Source organism: Panicum hallii, chromosome 9, assembly GCF_002211085.1.
Source record: "Panicum hallii strain FIL2 chromosome 9, PHallii_v3.1, whole genome shotgun sequence".
NCBI classification, from domain to species: Eukaryota; Viridiplantae; Streptophyta; class Magnoliopsida; order Poales; family Poaceae; genus Panicum; species Panicum hallii.
In genome coordinates this window covers 63,010,246-63,035,133 of record NC_038050.1, presented here as the reverse complement: position 1 = coordinate 63,035,133, position 24,888 = coordinate 63,010,246, and the positions used below count along the sequence as shown (strand labels likewise).

Here is a 24,888-nt window from a genome sequence, read left to right as displayed (position 1 = left end):
GCATATTTCATATACTGCCAAATATACTCTAACAAGCATGCAATTTACCGAATGACAAAACCACGAAGCTGAAAGCTAGTAATGTACGGCCAGCCAGCATGTTGAAGCCATGGGCTTTCGGTTTCGCGGAAACAAGCTCATGCGAGGCATTTCTGTATCCGGGCATAACACCTCGCTGCGCTTTTGCTGCCCCCAACATGCCCATCGGCTTACAATTGGTTAACAGGCACCATCGTTGATTTGAATATGATAAGGAAAGAGGCACCTGCTGCATTGAGATTACCGCTTTAGTTTATCCCATCGCCGTCGAGATATCTTCTCTTCAGAAATGCGACTGGATCCATCACTCTCCCCACCGGCGAGGCTAGGCAAAGCTTCGCCCTCCCTTTCTGCCAATTCGCCGGTTCCGAAATCCCTAGGCCATTTTTCTGCCAAACGAGCACCAGATTTCTGAAGATGCAAGCACCGGCCGGCGCCTCAAAAGATGTTTCCTGCCAAAACTAGTGCAAATAGAAGTAGAAATGCTAGGCGGGGCTTCTGCTCTGCTGCAACGGCAGGATGCTGAAGGGAGGGAGAACTGAGAACGGAGAACGCAAGAACCGAAGATCCGGACAAGGCTCGATTGAGGACGGAATCCATGCCCGTAATCAGGCTTTGAAAATGGCGAATTGGGGAGATCAAGATCCATGCACAGGCCACGCAGCTTTGAATTGAACACCAATTGTTTTTTTCTGGGTCCTCCTGAGCAACAGTGACAATAAGAAACCAACCTGGTATGTGCACACGGCCATTGAGCCCTCAAAAGCATGCTTGCACACTGCTTCCTCTGCCAGTCTGCATACCCCACTCCGCACACTCGCTTCCCCAAGCAGAGTCCCGAGCCCAAGAAACCAACCCCCAACTCCCCAAGCCGATGATATAGGCAAACCACAGAGAGAGAGAGAGAGAGAGAGAGAGAGAGAGGTGCAGTAATGGAGTTTGCTCCTTGATAGGCCGCGGCTAAGCACCAAACCTTGGGGAAATGGAGCCGCGCGGTGGCGCAGCGGCGGGAGCTTGGGGAAGCGGAGGCTCGCGAGCAGCCAGAGGAGAGGAGCACTAGCCACTACCCATTAGCTAGCTCTGCGCTTACGACTAGTAGCTCAGCGCTACCCTACACTGACATCCATCGATCCGATCGCGCAGTGCAGCGCGTGTGTACAAAAGGCCGTGAAGGCGGTAAGACCGGGCAGGCAGCATTAGGCCAGCCAGGTAAAGGCGTGTGAGGGAGAAGCGAGAAGCCCGTGAGCTCCTGCGGTGCGGTGCAAGGGGAGCGAGGAGGGTTTCGTCTCGTCTCGCCCTTCCCCTGGCGCGGCCATGGACGCCTACGAGGCGACCAAGGTGGTGTTCTCCCGGATCCAGGCGCTTGACCCGGACCACGCCGCCAAGATCATGGGCCTCCTCCTCATCCAGGACCACGGCGAGAAGGAGATGATCCGCCTCGCCTTCGGCCCGGAGTCGCTGCTTCACGCCGTCATGGCCAAGGCGCGCAAGGACCTCGGCCTGCTCCTCCCGGCCTCGCCCACCTCCGTCGCCGCCGCGGGGCACGTGCCGTTCCTGCAGCTCCCGCGCCAGAACTCCGGCCGCGCCGGCGCGCCGTCGCCGCTCTCGGTGTCCTCGCCGTCGTCGTGGGCGCAGGCGCCGGTGTTCTCGAGGAGCAACAGCACGACTAATGGCACCGCGGAGGAGGCGGCGGCGGGGGCTGGGGAGGAGCTGCCTAGTCCCGTGAACGGCGGGGCGGCGCCGTTCTTTCCTCAGGGCGGGGACGCGCTCCTGGACGATTTGCAGCTGCAGGAGCAGCTCGCGTTCCTCAACGAGGGCGGCGTGAACTCGGCGCGCCAGCTCCCGGGGCTCGACGGCGGGGAGTGCTGGAGCCCTGGTCCGGGCGATGGCGGTGGGATGCTCCCGTTCGGCCTCGGCTGGCCCAACGGCGGCCCCGTGCACCGCCGAAGCGCGTCAGTGAACGAGCTCTGCCTCGGCGGGGGCGGCGGTGGTGACGGATTCGGGTGGAAGCCCTGCCTCTACTATGCTCGCGGCTTCTGCAAGAACGGCAGCAGCTGCAGGTTCGTCCACAGCGGTCTCCCCGACGACGCAGCTGCGCTCGCCGCTACCAAGATGGAAGCCGCCGCCGATCAACAGCAGCAGTGCCAGGACTTCCTCCTCCGCTCCAAGAGCCAGCGCCTCGGCCCCGCCGCCTTCCCCTACTCTCCCACCGGCTCCCTACCAGGCTCGCCCTCCGCCGCCAGCAAGTGCCTCAGCTTCCTGCTGCAGCATCAGCAGCAGCAGCAGCAGCACGACAGGTAGAGCAGCCGCTTTTACAAGTTCTGACCCCAAACTCGAATCATTCGCACCAAAGCTCCAGCCTTTTTCGCCTGTGCGCGTGCAGAGCGGCCGCGGCCGCGGCGCTGATGCTGGGCGGCGGCGACGAGGCGCACAAGTTCATGGGCCGGCCGCGCCTCGACCGTGCCGACTTCGCAAGCATGATGAACCCCGGCTCGCGCCAGATTTACCTGACCTTCCCGGCCGACAGCACGTTCCGCGAGGAGGACGTCTCAAACTACTTCAGGTATGCATGCGCACATGCTAATGTGATGCTGCAATCTTGCTCCAAGGCTGCTTCTTTCTTCGATAGAACGCGATCTTGCTGACCCTTGCGCTTCTTGCCAATGCGGTGCAGCATCTACGGTCCGGTCCACGACGTGCGCATCCCCTACCAGCAGAAACGCATGTTCGGGTTCGTCACCTTCGTGTACCCGGAGACGGTGAAGCTCATCCTGGCCAAGGGCAACCCGCACTTCATTTGCGACGCACGCGTGCTCGTTAAGCCCTACAAGGAGAAGGGCAAGGTCCCGGACAAGTACAGGCATGCATCGCAAATTAATCCTTTGCTTCCGACCACAACAATGGCGACCGTGCATGCATGCATTTGATCGAGCTGACTGATTTGCTGTTCGTCGCTTCACAGGAAGCAGCAGCAAGGGGACTTCTCCGGCTGCACGACGCCCACCGGGCTAGACGCCAGAGACCCCTTTGATCTCCACCAACTCGGTAAAAGATTCGGACTTTATCTTGGTCAAAGTCACTTTACTATGATATTTGCTTGATCATTGGTGTGGTATTCTCACATTTGCGCGGATCGTTCATGCCTTGTCCGTTTGTCAGGTACGAGGATGCTGCAACACTCAAACAGCGCCAATGAGCTGCTGCTGCGGCGGAAGCTTGAGGAGCAGCAGCAGGCTGCTGAGCTGCAACAGGCCATAGAGCTCCAGAATCGGCGCCTCATGGGCCTTCAGCTGCTTGATCTCAAGGCTCGCACAGCTGCGACTGTGACATCGTCGCCACTGCCCACACCAATTGCCAATTCCTTTGCCTCTAGCCAACCTGTGAGCACCACAGCAGTCGAGTCGCCACCGGAGTCCGGTATGCATAGCCTGGAGAGCACATTGGTCACTTGAGTTAACCAAATCGTTTCAAATGTTACTGATCATTTTGATTCCTTGGCCGTTGACAGGGGAGCAGCTCAAGTTGAGCAGTGGCTTTGCTCTAGAGGGGAAGGTCAACGGTGGTGATAAGGAGGAATCTGCTGGCGAGGCGAGCCCGAACGCCGCCGATAGCGACCAAAGGTGGATTTAACTACACTAAACAGCACATCATCATCATTCTGCTTGCTTATTATTCCAACACTTTGCTTTCATGAATCATGATCCGATAGACATTCAACTCGGAAAAGTTAAACAAAATTTGAGTGTGTCAAAGCCTGATCCTTGCTTGTTCCATGAAATCTGCAGTGGAGAGCACAATTTGCCAGACAGCCCATTCGCTTCCCCGACCAAGTCTGCTGCATTTGCGCATGAGAGTTTCCCCGCGGCCGATACCGAGAACACCGCATCACGTATTGGTGTGGACTCTGGCAGCAACACCACCGGCGGTGGTAACCATCTCCGTCCCCCCACGTTGGACATTCCTTCGCCCAGGCCCTACTTCTTCCCCATGCACAGGTGTGTTACGCCTCTACTTTCTGCTGCCTCTGATTATTTCCATGAACACTCTGTCATCCACGGATGAAATGATTTGCTGAATGCAATGAGCAGGCTGTCCTCCGATCACGGAGCGATGGGGATGTAAAGTTCACCATTGGAAGCGAGTGATACCCCAGCCTAATCATAGTAAGCACTAGCGCCTCTCTTTATTCCGACTACGCTCCGCAAATAACGACCTTTTGGCTTTACTAATTATGCTGCCCTTTCTCTCTTATCTTTTTTTGTTTTCTTTCTCCTTTTGCTGTTTGTGTTTGTGACAGGAATACAAGAAGCCAAGAAAAGCGATGGTGGAATATAGGGAAAAAAAAGGTGTCAAGTGTCAGCATAGTGTTAGTTCCCTTTCTTTTGTTCTTAGTCCCCTCTTTTTAGTGGATAGCTCTACTAAACCACAAGAGAAGATGCCATTAGCCTTGATTAAGAAAGTGGCGGCATACGCAGTATTGCTAGATATATATAATATATATATACAAGTAATCCAGTGTTACCCCTAGTTATTAGAAGACATATATACTACTAGTTGTCCTTAGTTTTACCAGTAGCTGATTCCATCAGCACAAATGATTTTACTGTTCCAAGATCTTGATGTACTCTGCAACTACAGCCACCTCCACCAGGTTTACTAAATTGCGAGGTTAATCCACAATGCTGTACCAGCCAACAGCCACAGGTCACATGTAACACCAGTACAGCTACAGCCTGCTGCAAGCTGCAGATATTGTATACAGGGTCGGCCCAGGGACTGGAGAAGGAGCACATGGCCATGGCAGTAGTGGTCTGTGAGGTATTTTAACTGCAAGATCCCAAGCCATTCCTATGGACTAATGTATATTACAAGAGCTGTGTGGGATCCCATATGTCTATAATCTTCAGTCGCTCTCCGTGTTCATGTCTCCTAGTATCAACCCCTGATCAGCAGAGGCAGGTCGCTACAAAATATGTGATTATTTTGCTCTTGTTCCCATCTGGTCCAGTGGATCCCACATCCCAGTGTAGTTGACACCTCTACAGAAAGAATGAAAGTAAAGTGAAAAGGAAAATTTAGAAGTGCTTTGCCCCCCTCCTTTCTCTGCATCTCCACTGATAGATAGGGGACTGTGATCTGTTTGTTGTTACTGGTTCTTGAGATACTGATATTGATGTCAGGATCTTGGTTAAAGCCATCGATCGAAGATTGATGCGATACGATTCTTAACTCTTACTATTACTACAGTACTGTGAGTTGTGATCTGAACGCCCAGGTTGTCATTTTGATAGCCCTACTTGTGACCCAAGACTTCGCGTCTTGGACAGTCCTGTTTGTCCAAAGATGTTCTGTTGACCTGACGCAACGCTCGAGGCTGCAATGGCAACACCAGCGTGATCCCTGTTCACATGAATGCATGTAGCGACTTGTGGGATATAGTATGCATATGCTCCTAAGCCCCAGCTAGTCAAGCAAAACTGTGCTATTCCCAAATCTTAAGACCCGGGCAATTCTGAAATCAAGACAAACAAAAAGGCGCTGTGATTCCTTCATTCAGTCCGATTTTCTGCTCCTTTCCTTAGCCATTTCCGCCCGCCAATGTTTTTTTGTGGGCTCGTTTTGCTACGGAAAAGTTTCAGCTTGCCTCGCGGCGCTTCTGAGTTCTGACGAGAGCCAGATGGGACGTGGCCTTTACTTTAGATTGGAACCAGTACGCCCTGCCGTGCTACAGCAGGCGTGGCACGGGCCCCACATGTCGTGTAAACTCGGAATTACCATAGGGATTGATGCTAAATTACCGCGACACCTCTGCGTGTGCTGCTACGAACAAGTAGCGTCGTCCACTGATGATGGAGAGTACCCGGCGGTGACGGTTACCGCGACACCTCTGCGTGTGCTGCTACGAACAAGTAGCGTCGTCCACTGATGATGGAGAGTACCCGGCGGTGGTTGCCGTCACGGCCCCGGTGCCCTGTACCGCGCCGCAGGACATGCTTGCGCTGGAGTTGACCAGTATCTCCGGTGTCCGTTTGCTTCACGCGCGCCACATCTCGCTCTCACTCTCAGCGCGTACGGTGGGGGGTGGTAGTCTGCTAGACGAAACGAGACGAGACGAGAGCAAGGTCCGGTACTCCGGCCCGACGCGTACGCGCCTGCCCGGGCGGCCGGCCGGGTGAGGGAGAAAAGGTGGGCGTCCCCACGGTGGCAGGCCGCAGAGTCACGCCCATGTGGCCTGCAGCAGCAGCGTGCCCCCAGCTTTTATCAAGCCCATCAACCGCGCGACGGTACGCGCCACCACCATAGCCCTGGCGCTCTGGTGGCCGGCTGGTCCGCTGCGCTGCGCCCCCCGGCACGTACCGGTTCCTCTCAGGCCCCACCCACCCCGGCCTGCGCCTGCACACATGCATGCAGTGGTGGCCTTGTGTCATGCCGCGGTACAGTACAGTTTTGGACCTGCCTCTCCCCACCCTTCCACTCCTGACCTTCCTTTCAAAATTTGAAACCGCTCCCCCTCATCAGCACAAAAATCTGAAACCAGTGCCGCTGCGTCTGTTTTGGTTGTAGTCTAGTGTTCGTGCTGTTTGACAATTTTTTTTCCGAGGGGCTGCTGTTTGACGATTGACATGCGAGCACAATGCGTCCCAGTAGAACTTGTTGGCGATTTGAGATCATTTGACTGATGGAGCAGGAGCTGCCAGCTCAAGCACACCGTTCTGGCTTGCGCCGATGGTCGCTCGTAATCAGCATCAGCGGGCAAATTTTGCGCAAAGGGCGCTTTCGAAAAGCGCGGCTCGGTCCAAAGCCTTTTTCTGTCAAAGCCCGCTCGCAGTGACATACTCGTAAACTAAAGCCTGTAAAGGCCTCTGAATCCCCTCTGCACATGCACGCAGCCGGCAATCGTTACCCAATGAACAGGGCCGGACAGGTGGCACGACACGAGAAAGTTAAAGCGAGGGCGCGAACGCCGAGGCGCGCACGAATCCACAAACCATACTCATCATCCACAAAACAACACTTCCTAGCACTAGTTCCTCTTCCTATCCTACCCCAGGGCCGGATAAATAGCCCAAACGGGCAAAACACAGGGGCCTCGGCGCAAAACCCTCCCCGGCCGGTCAAACCGGAGGCCGCGACCAAATCGGGGGTCATTAGTGCAGCGGTGGCCGCGGCCCGGGGCTAATCGTTGTTGTAGGTAGCATCCGCGCATCTGCTGCTGCGGCAGCCGGGCCGAGCAATAGCAGCGCGCCCCCACCGCCCCAGCGGGCCAGCCGCGGATGCCCGCGCCGCGCTCAGGGGGTTCAGGACAAGCAGGCGCGCTGTGAGCAGGACAAGACGGGGGGCCGCTAGGCTAGGCGCCACGGGGGGCCCGGGCCCCGCCATCGCATCCCGGGACCCCGCCGTGTCGCCCGGCCCCCCGCCGCACCCACCCACGGTTTTGCCTGCCAGCCCCAGGCACGCCGCGCTGAGCAAGGCCAAGGGGGGCGCTCCTGCTGCTCCGCTCCGCTCTCCCGGGGCCGGGGCGCGCGGCCGTGCTCCCCCGTGCACGTACGCGCGCGCGGCGTGGTAGGGGCAGGAGGGCCGGGAGTGACCGAGGTGAGGTGTGTCCGTGGGCGAGGCGGGCGAGGACCGCCGGCCCGGCTGCCGTGCCGCGCCGCGCCGCGCTCTCAGCTCTGCGCGTGCGCATGTGCCGGCATGTGCGCCGGCCCCCGTCTGTCCCTCGCGCCCGCCCCCGTCCCCTCCGGATCCTCGCCACCCGTGGCGCGGATGCGGATCGACGCGGGGGTGGCACCTGACCCGCATGTGGGTTTGGGATTGGGGTGATCTTGCCAAAGCCTCGTCCTGTTCCGATCGCCACACACCACTTGCTTACGGTTGTGCCTGTAATCCGTGAGCAGGGATCTGTTCCGCGATCCCAGCGCGCCGCGCACGTACAGATATCCATTCGTGTCCATCTAGGCTAGCGCTAGGCTAAGCGCTACAATATTCATGCGTTTTTTGTCTCTCGTCGTCGAACTTTGGCAAAGCGTGATGCGATCTGATTTCATCCCCGTTTTTTTTTCTTTGGATCTTGGTCCGTTCAATCAAACAATGCGCACATTTTGGTTTTCCTGGCGAGCTCTGGGTATCGAACGTCACCTACTCTCCCCGCCCTACGGAGTTTTTTTTTTTTTGAAATAAATCGCCCTACGGAGTACAAGGTTGCTGGGCGTGATCGGCTAGCCTGGTCCCCGACTGGAACACCAATTGTCCAATTTTGTAGCGGGTTGATCTCCCCTTTCCTGATGAGTTTCTCGATGACTGGTGTTCGGTCCCGAGTCCGACCCGAGTCGGCATGTGCTGCCTGAGCGCCCGGGATGGTGGAGCCGGACAGCCGGTGGCACCGTGAGCGACTGACGACCACGAGCTGTACACGGGGTGGGCAGGCCACGCATCGCTGCGGCGTACGTACGTGAGTAACAGGAGCAACAGCTAGCAACACAGCCATGCATTATGAAACTGTAGGGTACATCGACGAAGTGTCTCCCGCACGCACCCTTGTCCCGCGGTGGTCTTGGCTCTCCGGTGAGCTGGTCGTCGTCCAACCATCGAAAGCGATCGGACGAGCTCCGCCGTTAGCGTATGCTCTGTACTTATACTGTACACGTTCGGTGCCCACCCGTCCATGCATGAACGGCGACCGCCGTACAGTGAGTGAAGGAATATTGTGCTCATTCTAACTGGCTGACTGGGTATTTGCTGGTGCAGTAGCTGATCCGTTTTGATCTGTAGTCAACATTAGCTAACTGGATCCAAACACGATCAAAAGGCAAATTCAAACATGTTTATGCCGAAAGTAGGGGTGGACCAGGCTGGACAAGGCCCGCGGGAAGCAATCACTGACGGCCTACTGATCTGCAGAGAGCAAAAACAACCAAAAGAGATGAGGAGGGAGGAGGAGCGAGTTAAACATGTTTGGAATCCATCCACCAACCCTGCGTCGCTGCCTCCTGCCACCCACCTCTCTCTCTCCCCCTCCTCAGGTTGGGCTCCGAGCCTGGCGAGGGATGGGCTGGGTTCAAACCACGCGTGGGAGACCGTGTCTGCCCCTGCTTCCGCGGGATGCCGTGCGCGGCCGGCTGACGGATTCCCTTCCGCGGCACGGCGGCGGCCGCTTCCCAGCGGCGCGGCCTGTACGGGTTTGGTTCTGTTCTCCTCGGGCGCGGCGTCCCGCGGCGGGTGCCCTTGCCGTCTCGGCGCGGACACCGGCGCGGGGGGAACCGTGCCAGTGCTCGCACCGCGGCTACCGAGCGCTGCACGGTTGCGATGTCTGTCGTCACCCGTCGTCCCTCCCGCCCCGCTCCGGCCGCACGCGTGAGACACACACATGGCACGTTCCCGTGTTCCGCGACGCGCGCGCCCTCGGCGTCTGGGAAGTGGGAACGGAAACCGGCGTGCGCTGCCGGCAGCGGCACTAGGGGGCGGAGCGGTCCACTCTCTCCTACTTCATCGCTAGTGGTCGCACAGATGCTATCCCAATCGGGCCGGCCCGAAAACACGGCCTAGTAGCCAGCTCCTTCAAAGTAGCAAGCTGCTAAATCGGCATTCAGGTGCCACAACACTGCACACGGCCTAGTAGCGGCAGCTGACACGCACACAACACAACGATGGGAGGGCGACGAGGAGAACCAGAGAATCTTGTGGGTTGGTGGGCTGAATAGCAGCTTTGGGTGGGCTTCCACGGGGCAAAGCCTCCACCGCCCCGGAACAGGCCCCACGACCAGGCTAAGAGCAGAGGAAACACAACAGCGCTGAGTTACGCAAATCCCTCGGGGAATTGTCGAAATCCTATCTATCTTCCGGAAGATAGGATGGGTTGAATCTCCCAGTATTTAAAATTTGTGCAAACATATATATCTTTTGGATCAATATACTCAAATCTTAACCCTCACCCTCTCTCACCTACACCTTCCTCCCATGCCCGCGCCACCACTCCGCGACCTGCCGGCCCGCCCCTGCAGCCAGCCGCACGGCCGTCTCTACCGCGATCTGCTAGGTGTGTCCCTGCAGCCAGCCGCGCTCCGCCGCCTCTCCCGCGGCCGACCAGCTGGCGCGTCACCGCAGCGCCGCCGCCGCACCCGCGGCCGGCCTCGTGCCGCTGCCCTCGGCCGTCGGAGAAAAAAGATGTTCGACCAACTTTTCCTGAAAAAATGTTGGTCCAACTTTAAAAAATGTTGGTGCAACTTTTTCCCCGAAAAATGTTGGATTCACCTTTTTCTAAAGAAATGTTGAATCAACTTTTTTCGAAAAATGTTGGATCAACTTTTTTCGAAAAATGTTGGTCCAACCTTTTTAGAAAATGTTGACAACATTTTTAAAAATATTGGCAACATTTTTTTAGTGGATCATCATCAAATGGGTGAGTTGGGGAAGAAGATGGAGAAGAAAAAGATAAGGTTGAGATGGGCCTTAGTGGGCTGGAAGTTTGAACTCCTATCTATCTATCTATCTACAAGGTAGATAGGAGGAGCCCCCGAATCTATTGCTGAATTTTCGAACTCAACTGATGCAAGAAAAACAGTGCCGAGTTCGCACAAATCATCTTGGAATTCTTAGATACTAAAGTTGCTCCCGGGGCATCAATGATAAAAGGAGTAGGTACTACCCGAATAGGAAAATTATGTTCTATAGCAATTTTTCTACTTATAAAGGAATGAGATGCACCGGAATCAAATAAAGGAATGAGATGCAGGAATCAAATAATGCTCGAGTGGGTTGAGAATTGATGGAAGCTATACCAACAAGGACTTACACGTCCTCACTAGGTTCTTCCGCGGTGATACGGTGATATGGTTCAGCTTGCCGCGCTTAGAATTTTGCCCATTCTTCGCATTTTGACGAGGAGGGGTTGGTGGGTTCGGAGCATTGCCGGCTCCACCCTTTTTGTTCAGCTTGCCGCGGTGATATGGTGGGTTCGGAGCATTTAGAACGTAGAGGTTCATACACAACTTGGCCTAGCCCATACACAGCACGGCGATTATACAACATTGAAAGAGAGACCAAATAGCGATGCTACATCTTCACTTGTTAGAACTCCGCAGCAGTATTGCGACAAGAAAAAAAACTCTACGTAGTTTACACAAGAATCAGATACTCGCACGCACCCATTATGGTTTCCATGGCGCCGGTGGTGGAGGCGGCGAAGGGAACATGGGCGGCACTGCAGAGAACATCATGTTCTTGTCCACACCATGGCCTTCACCTGACAAAGCTACCAATGCTGCGACTAGACCAGCATTGCCCGCCAGCGTTGCTTCAGTGTAGTTGTGGTTCTTGCGGACATCTTTGAATCCATCATGGCGATCAGGGCCAGCGACCATGGCTCCAACTATGATGTTAGGGTTTGGCTTCTTGGTGTCCCTCCACTTCCACCCTCCTTTGCAGCCATAGTGAACACCGTTCTTGGGGATCGACGCACCCCGGTGGTGAACATGCTTGGGGTAATGCTTTCCGAACCCAACCACATAGCTCATCTTCAAAGGATTCTTTCCCAAGATGTACTCAATCTGATAGAAGTAGCAAATTAGCACCAGGAGTTCAAAACTGCTGGAACAAGATTGTGGTACTAAAATGCTGCTTACCTGAGTCCTTGCAAAACTGCGAAGAACCTCAATAGAGTAGAAATGGGGGCCGCAATACCATCCAGGGGTATCCGCAGCCTCAAGATAGTCACTGAACACAGAAGCAAGGAATGCAGCGTTGACCACATATTGAAGGGGCTGTGGCTTCCCGTGATTTAACTGAATCAAACCACCTGTAATGAAAGAAGTTTTAGTAAACTGTTCTAATAAAGCAGCAGGGATAGTGTAGTACACTGAGTCCATGCCTATAATACCTTTTGTTCTGTTGAAAGACTTGAAGATGGGAAGGTAGGAACACATGATAATGCTAGTTTGGTTGTGGAATGCCCTCAGCATCTCTTCATACGGATATCCAGGACTCAAGAAAAGCCTTAACCGGCTTAGAAGAACCTGGAATGGAAGATAAATAAAAAGACAAGCATGTCAAAACCATTATTTGTTCAACAGCAAACAAAAATGCTACCTTTTCCTATTTTACAAAAAAAGACTGGATTACTACAAGACTACAATAGTTTTTCTTTTTTAAAACAAGTTATAAAGAGTGTTGTGTTATCGTAGAAATCTGTAAGGAGATTGAAAAGAGTGTTGACACCCCAGTTATTAGTACAACATTACCTGTTTAAAATGAGGAAAGCTAGCATGTAATACCTAATGGTCCGGATCTAATTAAACTCATTTGGGTAAAGGGAAAGTGTGCTATGCATGCAAAGGTGACAGGCCTGTACCACGTGGGGTTGGGACTACAGCAGATTTTCGAATGTTAAGATGTTATAGACAGGTATCAGAAGCTCAGATCGCACAAGATGGAGTTTTTGAGCCTGCCTTAATCAAATTGTGCAGAATGCATGTCTCATGCTGAAGACTGTTTTTATCCTGGCAGTTATATTTTGAGGCCAAGACATTCCTATCCTATAGGACAAGACAGGACAACGATGAAGATGTGCCCACATCAAACCTTAGTTAATATATCAACCAAACCCTGAGTCCCATGCTCTATAATTGGAAACATCCTAGTATTGTTTAACAATAGTTAGTACCTTAAATATGACAGGAGGTTGACTCGGCACTAAATTACTACCGCAGCTTAGCAAGTTATAATGAAATGTACTAGACAAGTACCAGGCATAAACCATCAACCAAACTAAACGCCAGGGGATCAACGTGCGGAATGTCTCAACCTTTATTTATTTTTTTTTGAAAAAACTCTCAACCTTTAATTAGGCAAGGTAAAATTAAGACATTTACCTGTGCACCGGTGAGCTTATTATCCCAACTGAACACACCATAATCTGGACCACCCCAGAAAGCACCAGCATGCTTCGCAAGCTTGGGGTGTGTGGCTAGAGTCAAGTATGATGAATTGCCAGTCGCAAGGTACATCCATGAACTACCCCACACAAACTCATCCCAGTAACTGGTTGAATTGTATAACTTTGCAGCATCTGAACCGCCTGCACTATACCTCCCACGCCGATCCCTTGCAAATTGGAAGAGAGTGGCAGCACCATGTACAAGTTTCCGTGAGTAAGCCTTATTGTCCTTGAATACGATAGAAGCTGCAGCTAATGCTGCAGCCATTTCAGCAGCAAGATCTGAACAAGCGTGGCACTCGACCACTGGACGTGGGTAGTCAATGTCCTCTGGCCTCATCCAACAATAATGATCATTGGGCTGTGTAGAACCAGGTGATGTTGCAGCACTTCCCACCTGCAGCCTCCCCATAATTTTTTAGATTAGCAATGGCCTGGCGGGAACCAGCAAGAACACAACACCCAGTGCATCCCTATTTGCGGTGATTTTTTTACCTGCACAACGACACGATCAATGCTATCGGCTGTGGAGTTAAAGGTCTTCAAGAAGTAGTCTGCTCCCCACTTGATAATGTCACGGACATGGCCAAGTTCCCCAACAGCCTCGTACTTAGCACTGTACTCAATGACACTCCAGCTGAGGAGGGTCATGGAGAATGCAGCTGGGAAGTTTAACTTGACGGCGGCGCCAGCGTCATAGTACCCGCCGACGAGGCTTCGCCGGAATGCCGGGTCAGAGAGTCCGTCCTTCATGCAAGAGTTGCCACGCCATGGTACATTGTTGTGCTTCGGAAGCTTGCCGGCTGCAGCAAATTTGAAGAACGAAGACATGAACGAAATGCGCCTTTCAATTTTGAAAATCAATCTTCAAAATGCAGTTTTGGCATCTTATAAGGACGGATCTGAAAGACAAGAGAACCAGGAGGTGCTCGACCTCTCTAAAATTTCCAGCTTTCGAACAGGCGAAGCAAAGCGTCCCCAAAACCACCACCAAAAAAATAGTATATCATATTCTCCAATTTTAACGAGAAAAAACAGTCTGATGTCTCAAAAATCAGCCATTGGCAGCTAAATTCCCCAAACCAGGCCCTAAATTTCTTGAATCACGAAAGTAATCGTCGCGGACAAAAAAAAAGAAAAACATTTCTCACACGAAAACGCTAAACCCCTAACGAAACAGAAGGCAGGGAATCAGTAGCACTCACATCTCTGCGCGTTGAAGAACATGAGCGCCTTGTGCAGCGCGACGGTGTAGTCGTCGGGCGGCGGCGGCGGGCGGTGGCGCCTGGGGATGGCCTTGGCGATCCCGGCCACGACCCCCGCGAAGACGGCGGCGGCGAGGAGCACCCCGAGCGTCCAGACGAAGAATTTGCGGCTGACGACGAGGCAGCCGATGTCGACGTACTTCTTCTTCTTGCGGCCCTGGTCCCCGGGCCCCGCCAGCAGCCAGCTCTGCTGCGTCTCGTCGAGCGTCCGCGACAGCGCGCCGCGGTCGAGGTCCAGGTTCCGGCTGCGGTCGTCGTCCGTGGCCGAGTCGTGGCATATCTCCAGCGGCCCGCCCCACGGGTCCCTCCCGTACATGCTCATCCTGCCCCCTCCCCGCCTAGACAACAGGTAACACCCCCTCCTCCCCCCAATGCCGCCGCGCCGATCGACGCCTCTGGCACGGCGGCCGCAGGGCGATGTCCCGGCGTTCGTCCGGCGACGCAGGGTGAGGAAGGGAGGAAGAAAGGGGAAGGCGAGCCGGAGCTGCGGGCTGGGTGGAGAGTGGGATTTGCTGGGAGAGAGGCGGCCGGAGTGGTGGGGGTGGGGGTGGGGGTGGATATCAGGGATGGGGACGCATGTCTGCTGTACTTGGCCTGCCGGCGCGTTCCGCCTTTGGAGTGGTGTTGTGTTGGGTGTGGGGACGCCGGGACGGCGACGGATGCTATTGCTCTTGCCGTTGCTTAGGGGATAAACAATTTGTTTTCTTGCTGCCTCGCTTCCTCGTCCCGGGACGAACCACGCGTGTTTTGTGCTCACCTGTTTGGTGCGGGGTCTTTGTTTTATCGCTGTTAACAGGGGTTCCGGCAGAGATTTAACTGTTTCAGCTTCAATGTGTCTGATCATCCTCCATTACCTTTATTTTGTTAGTATAAACTGATCCCTCTAGTAAGTTTCAGAGAATCTGAAGTGTTGTTGGCTCCCTGCTGGTTCAGTTAGCACATCATTTTCTTTTTACAATAGCACAACGAAATATTTTCTCAATGACCAGCGCTACTGTTGGTGCATCATAATCAAATGCTGTCTCGCAACAGTGTGCTGTACAGCTACCCGCAAAAAAAAAAACAGTGTGCTGTACTGCTGTACGACCGAGAAGTCCCAAACAGATTGCTTCCAGGACTGTACGTGTCATGTACAAGGCTCGCGAGTTGAACCAATGGGGTTCGTTGAGCCATGCCATGGTTGTTTGGCACCGGCCGCAGGACGCCTTGTTCGTCCCGGCATCCAGCACTTGGCCATCGCTCGCTCATCAAATCCGGAAGCTCCTGGATTTGGTTAGGTGAAACTGCGCTGGAAAGGATCGGGGGCGCAGCTAAACGAAAAGGCGACGGAGACCGCGCACGAGCTACTCTCATGCGCGTTTAGTTTATTACTATTATTATTATTATTATTAGAATTAAGTTTATTAGTGATTAATTAGTTTGTATCTCTTATCTTCACGAAAGACTCTGTACCTTTCGCGAAGGGGTCTGAACCTCCAAGAAACATGTTCTTTGGACGTACCCTTTCACTAGGTATAAATATATAATCACACTTTCATCGAATCAATTCCATGAATCATTTATTCACTCTATTCTATTTAACAATTATTAACGAGGAATCAGACCGTTTAGAGTAGCCTGTTCGTGAAAAGACGAGAAGAGCTGAGAGGGACGAGACGGCTCTCTTGCAAGGCAAGGAAAACCGAACGGAGGGCCAATCGGGAGGGCGACGCGTCCGAGCTCCGGCTTTGCCGAAAGCGGGCGCTTTCCCCGTTTCTACTTTCCGGCGGCCACTCGCTCCGTGGACGCGAGCCCGTGAAGCGCCCGGTTTTGGCGTGTCGAGCCGTGGTGGGAGCTTGCTGCTGAAGTTATTTCCAGTGGACTAGTGGAGTGGAGCGTTGCTTATTCGTGGCGCCTTTCGTTTGCTGCTTTCCAACACGACGATCAAGTGCTGCTCCCGATCGTCCGTGTAGCTGTCACGGTGCCAAGCGCGTCGTGGCACGGTGGATGGTGCCGCCACGCAGCCTGATGTGCCGGTCCAGTAGAGGAACCGGGCGGCGCTCCGGTCCAGATCGGCGGATAGTCTTTCGACTTGGAGTAGATCGCAAGAGTAACAAGAAGAAAAACGGGATAGGTGGTGGTCGATCTACTGATTGGTTTCTCACGAGAACAGAAACACAAAACCGTGAGACGTTGTGAAAGCAGCTCGTCATCGGCGTCCGACCCAAACCGCACGCATCCCCGGCGGCGGGACCGAGGGAGCGCGGAGCACACACAAAACGACCCCGGTTTGCCGTTGGCCCCGTCCACGGCGCCCGGCAGACTTGCGTGAATGGCCGCGCTTCGGACAGCTGGAGACAGGCAGCGGAGCGGCGGCCCGGCGAGCGAAGTGCCAGGCGGGAACCGCGGCGGCGGCCGTCACGGGCCACGGCACGACAGGGGCCGGCCCTCTGGGCTCAGCTGAACAACGCGTGCACACGGGGCCCGAGCATTGAAGGCGCGCCGAGCGAGGGGCTCGGCTGGTTTATTGCTGGCGTCCTCACGTGACGCCGTGATGGACTCCACCAAGCCGAAGGTCGCCGGCCGCCGCGGCGAACCGTGTCTGCTGTCGCCTGCTCACCGGCGACCTCCGTCCGGTTCGCAGCCGCCTGTGGGCTGTGGCCTCCGTTCTCCTGCTCATCCTCCCGTTACCATCGACTCGTCGGCCTGAGGGGATTTCCACTGCCAGAGCATGAATCCTAATGGGCCACCACCATAGCTGCTCGCCTGCTCGCGACGATGGTCATAGAATGGCCTTATAGGAGAGGGGGAAGAAAAATCAGGTGAGAACAGCAGCTGCCACATGTATGTCGGAGCGGGCTTCAAACTTGATGGGCTGCTATGACATCCGTGCCAATAGCCCACACTTCAATCCAGCCTGGTCCAACTAGGAAGATGCCGGCCCGCGGTGCGTTGGTGTTTCTTTGTCCAGCCCAAGTAGCCACAGCAAAAAGCAACGGAAGGCAGTAGCACACTGCTCGAACCACTTGTGTCCTGATCTGATGATATCTTCATCTGATGTGGCCTTTGCAGTGAAACGTTCACGCTGTGGGCTAATGCGGGCATCTATCGTTTGGTCAGAGGATTGACAGACTCGGTGTCTAGATATCCGTCGCAGTCGCCATTAAAACCATGCTCGGGCTTCAACGAAAAAGATACGATGAACATGAGAGCATCGAGCCTGACCAGGTCTTCTGATAAGCTCGTCGGCCACATCCATACAAACCATGGAGCAAGGAATTTATAACGGCAGGGCCCGCTCGACTACAATGATAGAAGCCCTCTGCACGCTCGCAAGTGAACAAACTGCGCATTGCGTATCTCGTCCTCTTGCAGTTGTTCTTTCTTTCCCCCGAGCAAAATCCTCTCGCAACACGAACTGCCAATATCTATCTCGACAATTTTACCAAATTACCAACAAACTTCACTCGAAAATAAAATACCAATAAACTTTGCCGGCAGTTATGATGTAAACTTAACTAAGAAATACTAGAAATTGCTGTTGGCCAGTTGCAAAGAAACTGTTGGGCTAATCTTGCAGTGATTAGCCTAAGTCCTCGAATTTTCTGGGGCAATATGATGAGGTGCCGTAGATGTGGAACCCAGAATTACAGCGTGTTTCTACTCCTGATGTCGAGGTTTCTTTCATGGAACCTGCCGCACAGCTTGCTTATCGTGTTTCTTTCTCCCTTCTGGCATAAAAGGTTCCAAGAAAAGCCTATTGCAATTAGTTTGTTTTCAACGCCGCCATCATGACATCAAGGCCACGAGACTTGCTGTGCAACCTCTTGTGATGGTGATTGTTTCTTCTGTACACACTCAGACTAAGCAGGTAACATTGTAACAAACTGGAGTGTGCTTTTCAGAACGAGTCTCATCAGGCAAAATTTTTCACCCGAATAACAGGGAAGCCCTTAGCCATGCCACGAAATCAGGACACCTACCGTTCCTGCCACCACAATTTTACAAGCTTCAATCATCAAAAATCTCAATGTTCTTTTGAAAACTAGGATCTCTATGTTTAGCTTTACAATTCTCACAGCATCCAGCAGAACACACGGGTTGCAAACAATATTATGAAAAAGTACGAACAAACTAGCCGTGTGTAGATGTGTGTGTCCCTATTCTAAAAAGGAAAAAATGTCACGGTGATATTTGATAAAAGATCAGATATAGTAGATCCGAAATAGCAGAGTTGAAGTCAGGCTCTTATCCATGCAAGAAAAATCTGAGAAAACCTTGCCAGGTCCACCTAAGTCGTCGTTGCATCTGGCATTTTACTACACCTTGAAGCAGCATCATTTTAGCTTCACTGTCGGCACAAGGACTATTTTTTTTGAAAGCAAATCGGCACAAGGACTATCAGTCCAACATCAGCGAGTCACAATCCAACGGCCGTGACTGCCCTGCAAATGGCTGGCTCCCTGCCCCCGGCGCGTTCGGGTTCAGAAAAGTCTCCCCTCGCGCGGTGCCATGTACGACAAGTCGTTGTACAGTATTCATCCAGCCTTTTTTCACTAAGTTTGCTTCTGAAACAAGTATGGATTTCCATTTTCCTACAATGCCCATCTTTTTTCGAGAAAAAATATCCTACATGCCCCAAAACATCGTGCTGTACGGTCACCAGAACAATCTTTTCGTTCTGAAATTCCCTCTGCTTGTCTGTATTTTTATTTCAGAGCCGAAGATCCTGCAGATCGGAGCATGCCAATGATGGGCACTAACATTTTTTTCGAAGTCCCCACCTAATCGCCTCTCCTCTTTACGTCCCTTGAACCACACCCCTCATCATCACTAATCTTCCCATCGCCACCTTTAATAATCCCCCATGGAGAACAAACTTTCCAGGCACCATCACACGAACAGGCACTGCTAGAGCGCGGTACGGGCAGCGGCACTGTCACAGCACACCCTCATGGCTCCGTCAGGTCGGACTTGCCGTAGAACAACGGTTATGCCGCCACCGCGTGCTGATGGCCGCTCCGCCGCTCGCGCGTGGGCGCCTTTCCTGTGCAGACAGCGAGATGGGGACGAGACAACACGACCCAGTTGGCCCGGCCGGCCGGCCGGGCGAGCGTGCTCTGGACTAGCCGAGCTAGCGGCCTAGCAGTGCAGTGGTGCTCCATTCCATCCTATCCGGGGAGCTTGGCTTCGCTTTCAAGTCAAGTCGTCGATTTGGCCCGGCCCCTACGGGTCCGTCCTGCCGATTTGGCTCCGCTGGGTGCACACCCCCATCATGAGGCGCATCATGCCGTTCGGTTGTGGTGCCGGTGGTTGTTCTGCGCGCCCCCCAGCGAGCTTTTGCTGAGCGCGGCGGCACCTAAAACCGCACCTCGGGCCGCGAGCTCCGGCGTGTGTGGGGGTTGCTCGCGCATGAAGGCAGCAGCCGGGCGCGGTGGCAGGAGGACGATGGGGCTCGTCGTTCTTGCCGTGGCGGTCGTGCTCGCGGCTTGCGTCCGGGCGTGCCATGGCATGACGGACAGCCAGGACAGTGAGTAGCCTTTGCATGGCTCTCGGCCATGGTCACTTGCTTTCAGATACTGTTTTGTCATGCGTAGCGAGTTTGCTCTTCCTCTCTAGTCTGAACTCTGGAGGACGTATAGTCTCCATGATTGTGTCTGTCAAGTTTAGGCTACTCTGGCTTACGATTTCTTTGTTGATAATCAGGCAACAGTGATAGGAATTCTGTTGCCTCGAGTAAGAGATGAAATTAACCATGGAGTTTGTCTGCAGCCTCCGTGCTCCGGGCGTTGATGGTTCAGTGGCAGAACGCGCCGCCGACCTGGGGACAGTCCGACGACCCCTGCGGCGATTCGCCATGGGAGGGAGTGACGTGCGCCAATTACAAAGTGATCTCCATGTAGGTGTACCCAGAACTCGAGAGTAAAACTTTCATTGCGCACACACAGACTCAACCTACTGAGACTCTGTCCACTCAACTCTTTCAGAAAACTGTCCACCATGGGCATCAAAGGAGTTCTAGCTGCTGACATAGGCCAACTCACTGACCTGCAATCCCTGTAAGTAGCACCACTCTCCCAGCTTTGACTTTTTTGTTCTAGCACAACTTGCAATAATGAATTGTGAGAAAATTATGTGTGTTTGCAGGGACCTGTCATTCAACAAGGAACTCGGTGGCGTGCTCACTCCAAACATCGGAGCCTTGAAGCAGCTCACCACCTTGTAAGTTCCAGACTTGTTCGGTGTTCTTCTGTTTCGTTTTAGCCTCTGGCCCTCTGCCTTCTCCCTTGTGAGATGCTAATATGGAGTGCATGTTTTGCAGGATTCTGGCCGGTTGCAGCTTCCATGGCACCATCCCGGATGAACTAGGAAGTCTGCCAAAGCTGTCCTACATGTAAGGAGGATGATACTGTCCTTTTTTCTTCTTCTTTTTCTTCAGAAGTTCACTTTTTTCAGGTAAAAATTTGACCTCTCTCTTCCAGGGCACTTAATTCAAATCAGTTCTCTGGAAAAATACCAGCTTCGTTGGGCAATCTCTCCAGCCTCTACTGGTTTGATATCGCCGACAACCAACTGAGCGGTCCCCTGCCGATTTCGACAAGCGGTGGAATGGGCCTGGACAAGCTTTTAAAAACCAGACACTTGTAGGTCCAGATAATTTTGTTGACTGCAGTTTCATCTATCAGTGATCAACATGAAAAAAAATGGAACGTATCGCTAACCGAAGCGCCCTGGTTTGTACTTCTGAATGTTTACCTGCAGTCACTTCAACAAGAACCAATTGTCTGGTCCTATCCCTGACGCTCTCTTCAGCCCAGAGATGACCCTGATCCATCTGTGAGCTCCTGAATTTCCTGTTTCAAAACGTTCTTGCAATTCGAGGACATTTTACTGACACCTTAAGATACTCGGCGCAGGCTCTTGGACGGGAATAAATTCACCGGGAGTATCCCAGACTCTCTTGGGTTTGTCAGTAAACTTGAAGTTGTGTAAGTTTCCTTTTGCTAAAAGCAACGGTTCAGATGAACCTATCCATAATTCTGTATGAAATATGAAATTGACAGACATTCCTCTGCTCTGCATGTTGATTCAACAGACGGCTGGACAGAAATTCCCTCTCTGGTCCAGTCCCTTCAAATCTGAAGAACCTCACCAACGTAAATGAGCTGTAAGTTGTTCAAGATTTGCACAGTACCATATACCTAGTTCCACTGCAGTTTTGTGTATGAGAAGATAAGCTCATACTGAACATAGTATTGGTACGTTTCAGCAACTTGGCCAACAACCAGCTCACCGGAACCTTGCCAGATCTAACTGGGATGGATGTTCTCAATTACGTGTAAGCAATCTGCATCATGAACATTTATTTATCATGCTGTTTAAACCAATCACTGATTCACTGGACAAGGTTAACTGAAATTCTTCTGGTCTAATTACACCTCAGTGATCTGAGTAACAACACGTTTGATCCTTCCCCGTGCCCAGCGTGGTTTTGGAGGCTGCCACAGCTCTCAGCTCTGTAAGTCTCCCCCTCAAACCTTGCAGATTCGCACACCATATGCTGCCTGTTTTAAAAAAGCCTGACACGAACTCCCGATGTTCATCAAGGATCATACAGTCCGGGAGGCTCTACGGCACCGTGCCGCCAAGGCTGTTCAGCGACGCGCAGTTGAATCAAGTGTAAGAGTTCACTCATCACCAACCTTCGGATTAAAATCAAATTCCGATGAGACTTACTGTGAAGTGAAGTGACGAACTTAGAACGGTCGCGTCCGGGTTGGGTCTTTTTTTTTTGGCAGGATCCTCGACGACAACGCGTTCAACGGCACCCTGGACATGGGCAGGAGCATCAGCGGCGAGCTCAGCCTCGTGAGCTTCAAGGACAACGAGTTCTCCTCCGTCACGGTGACCTCCAGCTACAACGGCACCCTCGCGTGAGTGGCCCGCCCTCGCGCAACGCAAAAAGCTTCCGGATTCTGCCTGCGACATCTCCCAACCAACTTGTTGATCCCTTTGGTTGGGTTTCTTCCATTCAGGCTGGCCGGGAACCCCGTGTGCGAGCGGCTGCCCAACACGTACTGCAACCTGACCCAGCGGGCGCTGTCGGCGCCCTACTCGACGAGCCTGGTGAAGTGCTTCTCGGGGCCGTGCCCGGCGGGGCAGAGCCTGAGCCCGCAGAGCTGCGCGTGCGCGTACCCGTACCAGGGGGTCATGTACTTCCGGGCGCCCTTCTTCCACGACGTGGGCAACGACACGGCGTTCCAGGAGCTGGAGAGCATGCTGTGGACGAAGCTGGCCCTCACCCCGGGCTCCGTCTTCCTGCAGGACCCCTTCTTCAACAGCGACTCCTACATGGAGGTGCAGGTCAAGCTCTTCCCCTCCGGCGGCAGCGCCTACTTCAACCGCTCCGAGGTCATGCGCATCGGCTTCGACCTCAGCAACAATACGTTCAAGCCGCCCAAGGAGTTCGGCCCCTACTACTTCATCGCCTCGCCGTACCCGTTCCCAGGTCAAGATCAATCACCGATCGATCGTGCTGTCCTGTTCGCATGGCTGACGGGGTTCGCTTCTGTGACAACTGACTAGACACTGAGACTGACTCGAATGCCTGCAGAAAGCGGGTCGCCGTCGAAGAGCAAGGGCGTGATCATCGGGATCGCGGTTGGCTGCGGCGTCCTGTTCGTGGCGCTCGCCGCGGCGGCGGTCTACGCGTTCGTGCAGAGGCGGCGGGCGCAGAAGGCTAAGGAGGAGCTCGGCGGCCCTTTCGGTACGTACTCGATCCTTCTCGGAAGATACGCGCAACACGTTGCCGTGTCCGTCTGACACTGCCGCGCACTGAGAGCTGTGTCGTCGTCTCCGGCAGCGTCGTGGGCTCGGAGCGAGGAGAGGGGCGGCGCGCCGCGGCTGAAGGGGGCGAGGTGGTTCTCCTACGAGGAGCTGAAGCGGAGCACCAACAACTTCGCCGAGGCGAACGAGCTCGGGTACGGGGGCTACGGCAAGGTCTACAGGGGCATGCTGCCGACGGGGCAGTCCATCGCCATCAAGAGGGCGCAGCAGGGGTCCATGCAGGGCGGGCACGAGTTCAAGACCGAGATCGAGCTGCTCTCGCGCGTGCACCACAAGAACCTCGTCGGCCTCGTCGGCTTCTGCTTCGAGCAGGGGGAGCAGATGCTCGTCTACGAGTTCATGCCCGGCGGCACGCTGCGCGACAGCCTCTCCGGTAAGAGGACGACGGCGACGGCTTCTTCCGTGCCATCAGATCGAACACCCGTTCGCTCGGCACGGCGGTGGTGGCTTTGCCGGCGCTGATGAAGCTGTCGCCATTGGAAACTGCAGGCAAGAGCGGGCTGCACCTCGACTGGAAGAAGCGGCTCCGGGTGGCGCTGGGCGCGGCGCGCGGGCTGGCCTACCTCCACGAGCTCGCCGACCCGCCCATCATCCACCGGGACGTCAAGTCCAGCAACATCCTCATGGACGAGCATCTCACGGCCAAGGTCGCCGACTTCGGCCTCTCAAAGCTGGTCTCCGACAGCGAGAGGGGCCACGTCAGCACCCAAGTGAAAGGGACACTGGTATGCCCAGCTGATGTCTGTCACTGCATCTGCTACTGCCAGCGTCTCTTCCAGTGATCCTGACCTCGATCGCGTTGATCGTTTCACCTGCAGGGGTACCTGGACCCTGAGTACTACATGTCCCAGCAGCTGACGGAGAAGAGCGACGTCTACAGCTTCGGCGTCGTCATGCTCGAGCTGATCGTGGCGAAGCAGCCGATCGAGAAGGGCAAGTACATCGTCCGCGAGGCGAAGAGGCTGTTCGACGCCTCTGACGCCGAGTTCTGCGGGCTCAGGGACATGGTCGACGCCAGGATCATGAACACCAACCACCTCGCCGCGTTCGGCAAGTTCGTGCAGCTGGCGCTCAGGTGCGTCGACGAGGTGGCCACGGCCCGGCCGTCGATGAGCGAGGTCGTCAAGGAGATCGAGGTGATGCTGCAGAGCGAGGGGCTCAGCAGTTCCTCGACCTCCGCCTCGACGTCCGCGACCGAGTTCGACGTCACCAAGGGGGCCCCTCGCCATCCTTACAATGATCCTCTCCCGAAGAAGGACAAGGACGTGAGCACGGACTCGTTCGACTACAGCGGGGGGTATTCTTTCCAGTCCAAGGTTGAACCAAAGTAGCTGATCTTTCTGGATTGAGATCCTCTTGGCTCGACCTTTTTTCCCTCCCCAGCAAGTGGCTTGACGAATATGTAGAGATAAGGAAACTTTTTTTTCCTGTATTTGCTTAATACTTTTGGGAGACTAGTGACTTTGTATGGTGCTGTTCTAATGTATGGTTAGAAGAAACATCAAGAGCTATCTGCCTCTAAAATTATTTATGGACTAAGCAAACCAAGGACATAGACCAGGGACACCTTGCTGCACGAATTGAGCTCCCGTCCGATCAAATCAGGCTCCTCACCTTGATCACTCCTTCCACCCAGATTGAACACTACACCATAGACCATACCGTCCAAATGGCTTCTGCCATTGGAGAAAAGAGAAAACAGAGGACAGGGAGGCAGATAGAACTAGGGAAATTTGCCCTTGCTTTGCTGAGCGAGCAAATGCGGGTGAAGTCAGCAGAGGTTACAATTTCCGCAAATGCGCCAGCATTGGCAATCAAGGGCCCGAAGCT

General features: G+C 54.0%; 3 protein-coding genes across 3 annotated transcripts; 2 read left to right on the top strand and 1 right to left on the bottom strand.

The window, feature by feature from the left end:
• The first annotated feature begins 786 nt into the window (after positions 1 to 786).
• On the top strand, positions 787 to 5,280 carry LOC112877160 (zinc finger CCCH domain-containing protein 22-like). The gene is made up of 9 exons (XM_025941376.1): positions 787 to 2,336; positions 2,423 to 2,602; positions 2,714 to 2,899; positions 3,002 to 3,084; positions 3,199 to 3,456; positions 3,548 to 3,659; positions 3,825 to 4,034; positions 4,128 to 4,202; positions 4,337 to 5,280. Exons 1-8 carry the CDS (start codon positions 1,354 to 1,356, stop codon positions 4,159 to 4,161), a joined length of 2,046 nt encoding a protein of 681 aa, XP_025797161.1. The 5' UTR covers positions 787 to 1,353; the 3' UTR covers positions 4,162 to 4,202; positions 4,337 to 5,280.
• Positions 5,281 to 11,025: 5,745 nt separating this feature from the next.
• LOC112877810 (endoglucanase 9) lies at positions 11,026 to 14,785 on the bottom strand. The gene is made up of 6 exons (XM_025942179.1): positions 14,173 to 14,785; positions 13,463 to 13,770; positions 12,903 to 13,364; positions 11,912 to 12,047; positions 11,658 to 11,830; positions 11,026 to 11,582 (listed from the first exon to the last, which is right to left on the bottom strand). Exons 1-6 carry the CDS (start codon positions 14,552 to 14,554, stop codon positions 11,184 to 11,186), a joined length of 1,860 nt encoding a protein of 619 aa, XP_025797964.1. The 5' UTR covers positions 14,555 to 14,785; the 3' UTR covers positions 11,026 to 11,183.
• A 4,590-nt stretch (positions 14,786 to 19,375) lies between these two features.
• Positions 19,376 to 24,606, top strand: LOC112874955 (probable leucine-rich repeat receptor-like protein kinase At5g49770). The gene is made up of 18 exons (XM_025938579.1): positions 19,376 to 19,741; positions 19,984 to 20,110; positions 20,199 to 20,270; positions 20,359 to 20,433; positions 20,534 to 20,605; positions 20,694 to 20,855; positions 20,974 to 21,048; positions 21,129 to 21,200; positions 21,308 to 21,379; positions 21,482 to 21,550; positions 21,656 to 21,730; positions 21,820 to 21,891; positions 22,011 to 22,145; positions 22,248 to 22,720; positions 22,826 to 22,978; positions 23,075 to 23,431; positions 23,548 to 23,783; positions 23,877 to 24,606. Exons 1-18 carry the CDS (start codon positions 19,624 to 19,626, stop codon positions 24,387 to 24,389), a joined length of 2,928 nt encoding a protein of 975 aa, XP_025794364.1. The 5' UTR covers positions 19,376 to 19,623; the 3' UTR covers positions 24,390 to 24,606.
• The last annotated feature ends 282 nt before the right edge of the window (positions 24,607 to 24,888 follow it).

Excerpts from the sequence above, each read along its gene's own strand:
- LOC112877810 (XM_025942179.1), bottom strand. The coding sequence starts at position 14,554 with ATGAGCATGTACGGGAGGGACCCGTGGGGCGGGCCGCTGGAGATATGC. Across the intron at positions 12,048-12,902 it reads ATAAGCTCACCGGTGCACAG|GTTCTTCTAAGCCGGTTAAG; the intron begins GTAAATGTCTTA and ends CTTCCATTCCAG. Across the intron at positions 11,583-11,657 it reads GCAGTTTTGCAAGGACTCAG|ATTGAGTACATCTTGGGAAA; the intron begins GTAAGCAGCATT and ends TACTTCTATCAG.
- LOC112874955 (XM_025938579.1), top strand. The coding sequence starts at position 19,624 with ATGAAGGCAGCAGCCGGGCGCGGTGGCAGGAGGACGATGGGGCTCGTC. Across the intron at positions 19,742-19,983 it reads CATGACGGACAGCCAGGACA|CCTCCGTGCTCCGGGCGTTG; the intron begins GTGAGTAGCCTT and ends GTTTGTCTGCAG. Across the intron at positions 22,979-23,074 it reads GGAGCTCGGCGGCCCTTTCG|CGTCGTGGGCTCGGAGCGAG; the intron begins GTACGTACTCGA and ends CGTCTCCGGCAG.
- LOC112877160 (XM_025941376.1), top strand. The coding sequence starts at position 1,354 with ATGGACGCCTACGAGGCGACCAAGGTGGTGTTCTCCCGGATCCAGGCG. Across the intron at positions 3,085-3,198 it reads CTTTGATCTCCACCAACTCG|GTACGAGGATGCTGCAACAC; the intron begins GTAAAAGATTCG and ends TCCGTTTGTCAG. Across the intron at positions 4,035-4,127 it reads TACTTCTTCCCCATGCACAG|GCTGTCCTCCGATCACGGAG; the intron begins GTGTGTTACGCC and ends TGCAATGAGCAG.